Source organism: Carassius gibelio, chromosome B20, assembly GCF_023724105.1.
Source record: "Carassius gibelio isolate Cgi1373 ecotype wild population from Czech Republic chromosome B20, carGib1.2-hapl.c, whole genome shotgun sequence".
Lineage (NCBI taxonomy): Eukaryota > Metazoa > Chordata > Actinopteri > Cypriniformes > Cyprinidae > Carassius > Carassius gibelio.
In genome coordinates this window covers 401,568-414,067 of record NC_068415.1, presented here as the reverse complement: position 1 = coordinate 414,067, position 12,500 = coordinate 401,568, and the positions used below count along the sequence as shown (strand labels likewise).

The 12,500-nt window shown below is 39.7% G+C and overlaps 1 protein-coding gene across 2 annotated transcripts in view; it reads right to left on the bottom strand.

Moving 5' to 3' along the window:
* Positions 1-3,194: 3,194 nt before the first annotated feature.
* Positions 3,195-12,500, bottom strand: part of LOC127984498 (1-phosphatidylinositol 4,5-bisphosphate phosphodiesterase beta-4-like) — a 47,847-nt gene continuing 38,541 nt past the window's right edge. For both annotated transcript variants that reach the window (XM_052587156.1, XM_052587155.1), the window contains exons 14-18: positions 9,601-9,702; positions 9,458-9,515; positions 8,220-8,306; positions 8,029-8,065; positions 3,195-4,949 (exon numbers count right to left, since the gene is read on the bottom strand). In XM_052587156.1, the coding sequence (XP_052443116.1) occupies positions 4,861-4,949; positions 8,029-8,065; positions 8,220-8,306; positions 9,458-9,515; positions 9,601-9,702 (373 nt within the window). In that variant the 3' untranslated portion in view covers positions 3,195-4,860. The remainder of the gene's footprint in view (positions 4,950-8,028; positions 8,066-8,219; positions 8,307-9,457; positions 9,516-9,600; positions 9,703-12,500) is intronic.

Genomic DNA, 12,500 nt, shown 5'->3' with positions numbered 1-12,500 from the left:
TGAGTGATTGATTCCAAGCTCTTATGCTGTTCGTTGGCACAGCGCTAGTTAGTAGGTCAGTGCTTCTAGTTAGTAGGTTAGTGCTTCTAATTAGTAGGTCAGTGTTTCTAGTTAGTAGGTTAGTGCTTCTAGTTAGTATGTCAGTGCTTCTAGTTAGTAGGTTAGTGCTTCTAGTTAGTAGGTTAGTGCTTCTAGTTAGTAGGTTAGTGCTTCTAGTTAGTAGGTCAGTGCTTCTAGTTAGTAGGTCAGTGCTTCTAGTTAGTAGGTTAGTGCTCCTCACAGATGGTTCAGTCTCTCCTCGCTCTTCAGACATCAGGAGCAGCTTTAAACTGAAAGTCAGACTCACACGTGACCGCACTGATGCTGTCGATGCTGGGCTTGCTCCCGACCCGAAAGTGTTTGTCTCCCAGGGGAAGTCTCTGATCTTGGGATGCAGCGGCCGGGTGCTTCTGGAGCCTCTCTGCTGCTCCTCTTCATCTCTGGAAAGGTGATTCTCCTCAACAGCCGGAGGGTGCTCCGAGATCTGGATCCGTGCTCAAACCCGGCTTTGCTTTTGTGTAACAGCTTAAGGCGCTCCGGAGCAGTGCTAGTCAGCAAACTGCACTTCTTCTGATAGTAACAAATCTTCTGACGGCGCGTCAAACACCAGCTTCTTGGCTTTCTCAAGCTCCTCTTTGGTGCTTTTGGTGTAAGGAGTTAATAAAATGTCAAGAGGACCAGAAGCATTGTGGAGGCTCTGGGTGAGTAAAACACTGGAGGCAGGTGACTGTTGGGGCATCGGTGCTCTCCGTGTTTCTGAGGAGGTTCTGGAGTGAACACATCAGAGAGCATCCAGACTTGTGATGATGAAGCATCACCTTCCCTCTCACATTCCTCAATGGAGTCCATCGACTGGATTCTCTTCCGCAGACTGATGGATCAACAGGTTAAACAGATGGGAAGTCGAGTCCCGTCTTCAAATGCAGGGATCTGAAGAGGCTTCTCCTCATCTTTAGCTTCGCTGATGTTCACCGTGGAGAGTTTCTCAGCGAGTGCATCTTCATCATCTTCGTGAACTCTCCTGGAGTGACTCGGCAGCGCCTGCAAGCAGTCCTTGTGTCCGAGATACCTGGCCACCTCCGCTGTAGAGTTGCACACCTTGTTTTGCCGGTCGATCTGGAGACTCAGTCTTTTGAAAGCACGCACCAGGAACTCCATCAGTGCCGCTCTTCACCAGGATCTTCACCAGGATCTTAACTGCGTCCAGGTGTCCCATCTCACAGGCGTCCGGGAGATTCACGCTCGCACCCCTCTGCATCTCGCACCGAGTCCTGGAGAAACACGGCAGAGATGAGAGGCGTCTGCGCCCCTTCGCTCTCGAGTCGATGGTTTTCTCATCCAGGATTCTGCTGTCGGTTCTGGAGCCGCACTTGTCTGAGGGTTTGAGCATGTTTCCTGATGGAGATCTGCTTTATACTGCTGCGCTTTGGAGTTTCCACGACAATGTGAGTCTCATTATCATACTTTATTGTTCATGTGTTAATGTGCTGATTTTAATAAGGGCTTCAGAGAAACACACCGACTGAACCGTATGAAGACATGAGCCAGTTACTGACTGAACACTGCTGTTCTCTGTGTGGAGACACTGAGACAACTCAAGACACCTGCTGTCGTCTTCATGGCTAAACCACACATCTGCAGCCTTGCACACTGAACATCACTCTCAGTGACGGTCGCTTGTTTGACAGATATCTGTAAAGTCTTGCTCAGGGAAGTTCTGACACACTTTCTTAATACTGTAAAGCTGCTTTAACAGTCTGCGTTGTAAAAAGCTCTCGACCTACAAACTACGACAGAGAAGACCACTGACATCTCTTATGACTATTAACCATGGTTTACTACAGTTTAACCACGGTATTTATAGTAAAACTGAGGATGTAGTGGTGCACGGGGCACACAGTAATGTGAGGTTAGTTGTAACACACATGGATCAAATATTTCCACTCATGTTAGAATAACACAATGTACAATATTTACTAGATGCCATATAAACACTGTATAGAGAAAAAAGTGTGCAAAAATTAAAAAATTTTTTTTTTGAAGATGTCGCTGAACATTTACTTTAACATAGCAAAAGTCCATTTTTCATCTCAGTTTTTAGTAATCATTTAAAATGAGACGAATCTGCTGGAATCTCCAATCTGTTATTTGTGAGTTTAGATAGTTCTTTAATGCTTTGTTAACTAGCAGAAGACACTAACTTGTGTCACATTCCAGTTGTGCAGATGGGGAACATCCTAACTTTGGTTACCCTTGGTATTAAGAGGCATCTTGGTCGATCGGATCACAAGTGGACAACACGAAATACAAGTGTAATACTTTAGCCCTCCTGCTCGTGTTCCGACGTCGACAGAGGGATCCACCGATTTAACCTCCTCTTGACATAATCATCTCCACGGGGGGGGGGGGGGGGGGGTAATCTGGACAGAAGGGTGTCTCCAAGCTTAAACAGGGCCACTGCTACTACAACTACACTATTATATGACATCAGCGATGTAATTCACACTACTGACTTTTCTGAATCTTAATGAGAAACCACAAGAAACGGGTAAATACAGACTGACAGTGGATGTTTAATGTTCAAAAAATTATTGTTTCAATAAATGTACAGCATTTTGTCTGGTTTATGTCTTGTGTTCTGTGAAAGCTGTGTGTGGAGGGAGGGGAGTGTATCTGTGTTTCTAAACGTTTCTTCATCTATTTACCCTCATATTGTTATAAAGTTTACTGTATAGCTGTGTGTTGTGATCAGGGCCGTCTCAAACATGGCTGCTAAGATCTTACGTCATGTGGTAGTTATGTGTCCCTCAGATGATACACTGTACTCCAGCTACGGGGCATGTTGTCACATTTCACTACAATTCTTTTATGGTAAATAAAGAAAAATGTATACACTGTAATAAACAAAGCAACATATTTGTACTAGACAAGTGTGAAATTAATGCGAATAAAAAATGACCCCACGTGGATTTACACAAACTGAGGAAGTCAAAAAAGTGTCTCCCCTACAAAAGGTAATTGATACAGGAAAAAACAAACAAACAAAAAAAACATGGTTACCACACTTTTACTATAATAAAACCATGGTTAATTTTTGTGAGGGGTGTTTTACACATCTGACATTTGCTGGGTTAGGAAATAAACACCTGCAACACTTTTCATTTAACACCTGGGAGAGTTTATTGGGACACATACTATAAAACAGTATTAAAGTAGCAGGATAACAACAGTATTTTGAGTTTTTTCATTGCTAGAAGTTTGACAAATACGATATATATATATATATAAATACAAAAGCACTTACAGCATGATCCATTGAGAAGCAACAGAAAACTCAGAAGACAAAGGAATAAAAAACAGATGAAATTCAGAGCGCAACAGTTCTGCAAAAATAATCAGCTGTTCCTCAAACTATAATATCAGAGCAAAGGTCTACGAGGAGGTCGCACGACAGAACACATTCAGCTAGTGCAAACAGCGTCTAAGAAACTTAAACTACTCACTATTATATATTTATATCTGCATCTTTATATAAATAACCCCTTATTTTGGCATTTATCATGTAAAATAATTTAAACGTTCTACCTGACATATAGTGGCACATTTGTAAGCGATGGAGATTTAAAGCACTTTGCTTTCACACCAGATATGTGTTCACCGCCAAACACTTAAAACATGATGAAAAACAAGAAGAAAAACAACAACCAATAACATGATCTCAAAAGCCCTCGAACAATGAGTGTTTTTATCTTGTTTTTCAGAACAAATATCTAAACATCCTCAAATCAGGATTCATTAACTGGAGATGCAGAATGACACGAGATAAGAAGTCTTGTTTTCTGAAAAATCTGTCAAAATGAAGCAAATTTAAGTTTAAAACAAGAACAAATATCTGCCCATGGGCTGCCTGTTGGGATATTTCTTTCTTGTGTTCACACACTTCATTTTGATACAGTTTTCAGAAAACAAGACTTAATATCTTTTTGATTGTCATTTTAATTTATGTTTTGCTTTTTAGATATTCTTACTGGTTGAAACAAGACAAAAGTGCCTAAGAACATCATTTCTTCTGCAGCGCACCTCTCTTTAAAACAAGTACCAATAGAATACACCTAAAAAATAAAAGACCACGCACACAAGTGCAACCAAAGTTCAGTTTCGTGTCAGAGAAAGCAACTGGATTGCGTCGATGCGTCACGTTCTTCCAGATCCGTGCGAAGAGGATTCTCAGGAGAACAGAACCAGCGATTCACAAACTCATTCATCATCACAAAACCTCTCAAATAAAACAAGACTTGGGTAAAACGATCTAAAAAACACAGTAGAGGAACAGACACTGGTGTGATCTGGCTGCCCGACGCGTCTACATTCATGGTGTTCAGAGGAAAGCTACAGCTCTGCTACATCGGCAAAGATCCTTGACATCCTAACACACAGAAAGTGCTCAGGACGGGAGAAACACGGTGTGACAAACTAATCAGATTCTTCGTCCGTTCGCCTGACTCTGCTACGGTTAACTAGCTCAGTTAAGATACGACTTGAGAAGTTCATAAAGAACACTTCTGAGTTGTCGGCCATAATGGCTGCAGCACTGCTGATGATGAAGAAGATGATGAAGATGATGGTGGTGGTGTATAAAATCGTGTTCACACCGCCTCCTCAGGAGCTGGTCTGAGCAGTGTGGGCGGAGCTACAGTAAGAGCTGGATTGGCTGGATGCCGCTGCAGAGGAGGAGTTAACCACGGTGGGCGGGGCTAGAGCTGAGGTAGGGAGAATGGGCGGGGTTTACAGCTGCAGGGGTTCAGGAGCACAGATGAAGACTCAGCTGACGGATGGAGCGCTTACACCACCGTGGCTGGTCTGCGGTCCATGTCCTCCTCCAGCTTCACCATCTTCTGCATGTCTTTGGCCTGGAGAATCACAGCAGATTGACAGAGCATTCATTCATCCGGATCTCGTCTTTAGAGTTTCCTATTCATGATTTAAAATGCTGTTGATATGACGCTGGCAGAATGAGTGTGAATGTGCATGGGCTGATTTTGAGCTACAAGGGAAAAAAAAGTGAAAAATGTGGAGGTTTTCACAATGCTGGGTTCATTAAGCACTCGTCTAGTGATCTCAATGCTCTCAAAGAGTAATTAAACATTGAAAATGATCTTTATATGTGTGTTTTCAGAGAGGAGTACTGACTGCGTGCATTCCTGATAAACATACACAGAATTACAGTCTTTAAGTTCAAGCAAACGTAATCTGTTGTGTCTTAAGTGAATGTTCTGGATCTATTGTGAGGTGTGTAAGATTATATTAGATCCGTTTGTTACAGTATGTCTGAGAATATTCACTGTTCATCGAGCAATAAAAGAAAAGAGGACATCTCTCGCTGCACTTGATTGAACTGCTTTTGTAGATTTAATAATCAATTCGTTTGTAATGGACACACTGATTTTTACAGCTGATTATTTGTTTTTCTTGAATGCTTTTTTAATGTAAAATAAAAAAAGGTGATGCATTATTTGCCAAATGTATGTTGGTTCTACTGGGTTTGAATCTGTTCTAATTTTTAATAAAGATAAAATAAAAAGCTATATTGTGATTATTAATATAGTTATTGTGATTAAGAAGAGAAAAGATGCAGTGTTTCTTGGTGATTTTTCTTCAGAAAACGAACTTGATTTTTCTCAGAGCTGACTTTGCAGACGTGTGTTGTTTGGTCTGTCCTCTTTCACTAACCTTCCCCGCTGATCTGTGCTTATGTGAGAGTGCAATAATTCAGATCAAATGAAAATAAAAACAATCGTGATTATATATATCTTTTTTAAATAACCGTGATTCATAGTTTAACCATCATAGTGCAACCCCAGTATATTTATTTTCTTTATTCAGCCAATTTATAAAAAGAAGCAGAAAAGAAATATTTGAAAAACTCTTGTCTCTCAAATCAGAGGATGTTGTGGAAGGAAGGAGGAGGCGTGTATGTGTCTGATGACTCACTGAATCAATCTAATGATTCGTTCACTCTCTGAACATTTCTGAATGGGTTTTGACTCTCAACCACGGACTGTTACTTTATCATGTTCAACATCAAACTAAATCAGTGTAATTACTAAAATATTCATTAGTGGAATCATCAAGTACTGGAATCAGAATCAGTTTTATGTTCACGATTCCTGTCCTAAAACTGTGTTGTTCAGATCGCAAATTACATGTGGCTGTGAAAATACCTCCAAAAGATAACTATTAGAAAAGGTTTTTGTGTCAAATGAAAATATATATTTATATATATACAGGTCCTTCTCAAAAAATTAGCATATTGTGATAAAGTTCATTATTTTCCATAATGTAATGATAAAAATTAAACTTTCATATATTTTAGATTCATTGCACACCAACTGAAATATTTCAGGTCTTTTATTGTTTTAATACTGATGATTTTAGCATACAGCTCATGAAAACCCAAAATTCCTATCTCAAAAAATTAGCATATTTCATCCGACCAATAAAAGAAAAGTGTTTTTAATACAAAAAAAGTCAACCTTCAAATAATTCTGTTCAGTTATGCACTCAATACTTGGTGGGGAATCCTTTTGCAGAAATGACTGCTTCAGTGCGGCGTGGCATGGAGGCAATCAGCCTGTGGCACTGCTGAGGTGTTATGGAGGCCCAGGATGCTTCGATAGCAGCCTTAAGCTCATCCAGAGTGTTGGGTCTTGCGTCTCTCAACTTTCTCTTCACAATATCCCACAGATTCTCTATGGGGTTCAGGTCAGGAGAGCACAGTAATACCATGAAGCTCCATAAAGCTTTTCAGCAGATGGAAGCTCCTGATAACTAGCTGCATTGACCCTGCCTTGCCCAGTACTTTGGCCCACTGAGCAACAGTCCAGTGCTGCTTCTCTGTAGCCCATCTCCTGCACACGCCTGTGCACGGCGGCTCTGGAGGTTTCTACTCCAGACTCAGGTTCCCCAAGGTCTGGAACCGGTCCCTCTCCACAATCTTCCTCAGGGTCCGGTCACCTCTTCTGTGTTTTTTGCCACACTTTTTCCTTCCCACAGACTTCCCACTGAGGTGCCTTGATACAGCACTCTGGGAACAGCCTATTCGTTCAGAAATTTCTTTCTGTGTCTTACCCTCTCGCTTGAGGGTGTCAATGATGGCCTTCTGGACAGCAGTCAGGTCAGTCTTACCCATGATTGCGGTTTTGAGTAATGAACCAGGCTGGGAGTTTGTAAAAGCCTCAGGAATCTTTTGCAGGTGTTTAGAGTTAATTAGTTGATTCAGATGATTAGGTTAATAGCTCCTTTAGAGAACCTTTTCATGATATGCTAGATTTTTGAGATAGGAATTTTGGGTTTTCATGAGCTGTATGCCAAAATCATCAGTATTAAAACAATAAAAGACCTGAAATATTTCAGTTGGTGTGCAATGACTCTAAAATATTTTTAATATATTTAATATATACATTTTTATCATTACATTATGGAAAATAATGAACTTTTATCACAATATGCTAATTTTTTGAGAAGGACCTGTATGTATATTTACTGAAGAGTCCCGTCTAGGACAGAAGCATGAGTTTGATTTGAAATGGAGCTCAATGACTGGTCGACTGCTGTCTGGCTTCTCTATGATGATTGGGCGAATTGTCAAATGGGCGGGACTTTATAATAACTGGCCAATAGCTGAGCAGCATTCAGCACAGTCTGTCCGAACACACCTGACATTATTAATAACTTCATCAGTCAAGCTGTCAGCAGGTTTACTGCAGAAGTCTGTGTTATTACAGTGTTCAACCATACACTGATTACTGTACCCCCTGTGGTCTTGATATTTACAGAAATAAAAACCATATTGTTCAGATCCCGAGTCTCTAATATCTGAGACCTGTATAAATGTTTAATAAGTTCCTTCACCACGAGTAAATCTCAATCAGACAGAGAGGAGACAGATGGAGAGAACTGAAGAAAGAGGAGAGCAATGCGTGAGCCTACCTTGAGTCTGACTGTAGGCATGATGGGATTTCAAAAGCTGTTCAAAGAAAAGGCAAATCATATTTAAGGAATGGCTTCAGACGTCACGTGTAGGGAATATGAGTAATGGAAGACAAAACTAAAAATCAGATGAAATCAATGGAGGGGCAGCGCTCTTCTGAAACCCTGTCTCTGTGAGCGTGAGCTTTCACCTGCTCGTTGAACTTCTCCAGTTTGTCCAGCTGCTCTCGCTGGGATTTCTGCAGCTGCTCCATCTCCTTCGCCTGCTTCATGGCCAGCTGAGGAAGAAGAACATCATCATCTTCATCATCTTCACAGGATTCATGTTCCTCACGCACATCAGTGAGAGCTACTACCTTTACAATCATTTAACAGATGCTTTCTTCTGAACCCTTTCACAAGTGAGGAACATCAGTTTATATACAGAGAAACCCAATAATTCTGCAACAGTTAATTTACTGTTTATTTCTGTGAAGCTGCGTTGAAACAATCTGCAATGTATAAAGCACTGTCGAAATAAATGTGACTTGACTACAGCATCATTTTAGTCTCAGACTTTTAAAATGAAAATAAACAATGAAAAAAATCTTCTAAACATATTGCTGCAGAAACTCCTAATCTCAAGAAATAGGCTTTAGTATCTTAAGATATCCTACAGATATGCATTTTAATTAAAATTATTTCACAAAAACAATACCTCTGAGTATGGAAATAACTTTTACTGAACCTTCTGATCAAACTGCAAGAAACGGATGCTCTTCCTCAGTAATTGAGTCTTGTTTTTCAGAACAAATGTCTAAAGACCCTCAAACTAAGATACATTTACTGAGGAAACAGATTGAACATATGAAGTATGAGAAAACATACTTGCTTTTCCAGGAAATGTGTCTTGATTTAAAGATATGTAGATGTTTGTACTGGAAATCGAGACTAAAATACTGAAGAAGAGATTTGTTTATTACAGCACATGCAACATTTACTGCCGTGACATCATGACTTCCAGACTTTCTGCTCTGATTTAAGACGTTTTAGGCCGTAATCCATGGAAAGGTGAATTAAGACTTATTAACTCTTTCCCAGACAGAGTTTTTGAAGGGCTAGGTTAGGGGTTAGGCCTGTTTTTGCAGATTTTTACTAAAATTGCATGGCCCCCAGAATATTTTATTGTATGAATATCTGAACATACAATACATCAAAATAAAGATCAGGCCCTCTACTTTCAAACAAGAAGAATGTTTTAATCTAGCTTCAAGCATTGTTTTTATCAACACTTGAATGTAGGTAGGTTTCATAAAAATGTATTTTGATTTTGGGATTGTGCCTAATTGTACAGCAACTTGAATACAAAATCCTCTTGTGACAAATGCATTTATACTGTTCACAGAACAGAGGCATAAGCATCAACTAAGACTAAAGAACATCAACCAACCCTTTTTCTCTCCTCAAGGAACTTTTTGGTGTTGCTGCTGTTCAGCTCCCGAACTCTCCTTCAACACAAACACACAAACCCATTAAACTGTGACAGACCATGATTTATTAATCACACTGTGCCGTCAGTGTGTCGTGCCGCACCTCTCGCGCTCTGCCTTGTTTTTGATGCTCTTGTCCTGGTTGATGGCTTTGCTGTTCTCCATCGATGTCTTTGCCTGATTGGCCTTCATCTCTTTGCTTTGCCTGTCCATCGATCACAATACAGACATGTTCAGAACACAATCCAGATAATTAGTGATGAATATGAAACATCATGCACAGGGCAAATGGAGAAGGGGTTCACACAAGGGGGGTTATCAGTGTAATTAATAAAGACTCTTGAGCTGAATAGACGGGTCGCTCTTCTCCTGAACTTACAGAGACTAATGCAACATTAATGCCTGTTAATTATGGCAGCCGGCCTCGTCTCTCCATCCTAATGAGACTCCACATCAGCATTATAAAGAGGAGAACACTGGCCGAGATGAATATGATGAACATTTATGATAGTGACGGTAGTGATGATAGTTAAGATAGTGATGATAGTGACGGTAGTGATGACAGTGAAGATAGTGATGACAGTGATGATAGTGATGATAGTGACGGTAGTGATGATAGTGACGGTAGTGATGATAGTTAAGATAGTGATGACAGTGAAGATAGTGATAACAGTGATGATAGTGATGATAGTGACGGTAGTGATGAAAGTGACGGTAGTGATGATAGTGAAGATAGTGATGACAGTGATGATAGTGACGGTAGTGATGATAGTGAAGATAGTGATGACAGTGATGATAGTGATGACAGTGATGATAGTGATGACAGTGATGATAGTGATGACAGTGATGATAGTGATGATAGTGACGGTAGTGATGATAGTGACGGTAGTGATGATAGTGAAGATAGTGATGATAGTGACGGTAGTGATGATAGTGACGGTAGTGAAGATAGTGATGACAGTGAAGATAGTGATGACAGTGATGATAGTGATGATAGTGATGACAGTGATGATAGTGATGATAGTGATGACAGTGATGATAGTGACGGTAGTGATGATAGTGACGGTAGTGAAGATAGTGATGACAGTGAAGATAGTGATGACAGTGATGATAGTGAAGATAGTGATGATAGTGACGGTAGTGATGATAGTGACGGTAGTGAAGATAGTGATGACAGTGAAGATAGTGATGACAGTGATGATAGTGATGATAGTGATGACAGTGATGACAGTGATGATAGTGATGACAGTGATGATAGTGACGGTAGTGATGATAGTGAAGATAGTGATGACAGTGATGATAGTGATGACAGTGATGATAGTGACGGTAGTGATGATAGTGACGGTAGTGATGATAGTGACGGTAGTGAAGATAGTGATGACAGTGATGATAGTGAAGATAGTGATGACAGTGATGATAGTGATGACAGTGATGATAGTGACGGTAGTGATGATAGTGACGGTAGTGATGATAGTGAAGATAGTGATGATAGTGAAGATAGTGATGACAGTGATGATAGTGACGGTAGTGATGATAGTGACGGTAGTGATGATAGTGAAGATAGTGATGACAGTGATGATAGTGACGGTAGTGATGATAGTGACGGTAGTGATGATAGTGAAGATAGTGATGATAGTGAAGATAGTGATGACAGTGATGATAGTGACGGTAGTGATGATAGTGACGGTAGTGATGATAGTGAAGATAGTGATGACAGTGATGATAGTGACGGTAGTGATGATAGTGACGGTAGTGAAGATAGTGATGACAGTGAAGATAGTGATGACAGTGATGATAGTGATGACAGTGATGATAGTGACGGTAGTGAAGATAGTGATGACAGTGAAGATAGTGATGACAGTGATGATAGTGACGGTAGTGATGATAGTGAAGATAGTGATGACAGTGATGATAGTGACGGTAGTGAAGATAGTGATGATAGTGAAGATAGTGAAGATAGAGATAACAGTGATGATAGTGATGACAATGAAGATAGTGATGACGGTGATGAAAGTGAAGATAGTGATGATTGATGAAAGTGAAGATAATGATAACAGTGATGATAGTAAAGATAGGCAAGGCAAGGCAAGTTTATTTATACAGCACATTTCATACACAATGGTAATTCAAAGTGCTTTACATCAAAGAAAGTAAAATAATCATGAAAAATAAGAAAAAATAAAACAAGCAATTTTAAAACTTTTAAAATGATTAAAACGCTTACTTAAAATCAATTTAAAAACGGTTAGAAAATGATTTTATATATAAAAAAAAAACTGAAAATATAGTGCAATGAGTTCGGACACAGCACAGTGCTCATTCAATAAATGCACAACTAAACAGATGGGTTTTGAGTCTAAATTTAAATGTGACTAGTGTTTTAGCACATCTGATCTCTTCTGGAAGCTGATTCCAACTGCGGGTGGCATAGTAACTAAAGGTTGTGAATGAAATGAAATGAAAGTGATGATAGTGATGATAGTGATTACAGTGATGATAGTGAAGGTAGTGATAACAGTGATGGTAGTGAAGATAGTGATGATAGTGATGACAGTGACGATAGTGAAGGTAGTGATAACAGTGATGATAGTGAAGATAGTGATAACAGTGATGATAGTGAAGATAGTGATAACAGTGATGATAGTGAAGATAGTGATGATAGTGATGATAGTGATAACAGTGATGATAGTGAAGATAGTGATGATAGTGAAGGTAGTGATGACAGTGATGGTAGTGAATATAGTGATGATAGTGATGACAGTGACGATAGTGAAGGTAGTGATAACAGTGATGATAGTGAAGGTAGTGATAACAGTGATGATAGTGAAGATAGTGATAACAGTGATGATAGTGAAGATAGTGATGATAGTGATGATAGTGATAACAGTGATGATAGTGAAGATAGTGATGATAGTGAAGGTAGTGATGACAGTGATGGTAGTGAATATAGTGATGATAGAGACAGTAGTGATGATAGTCATTGTAGTGATGATAGTTTAGTGT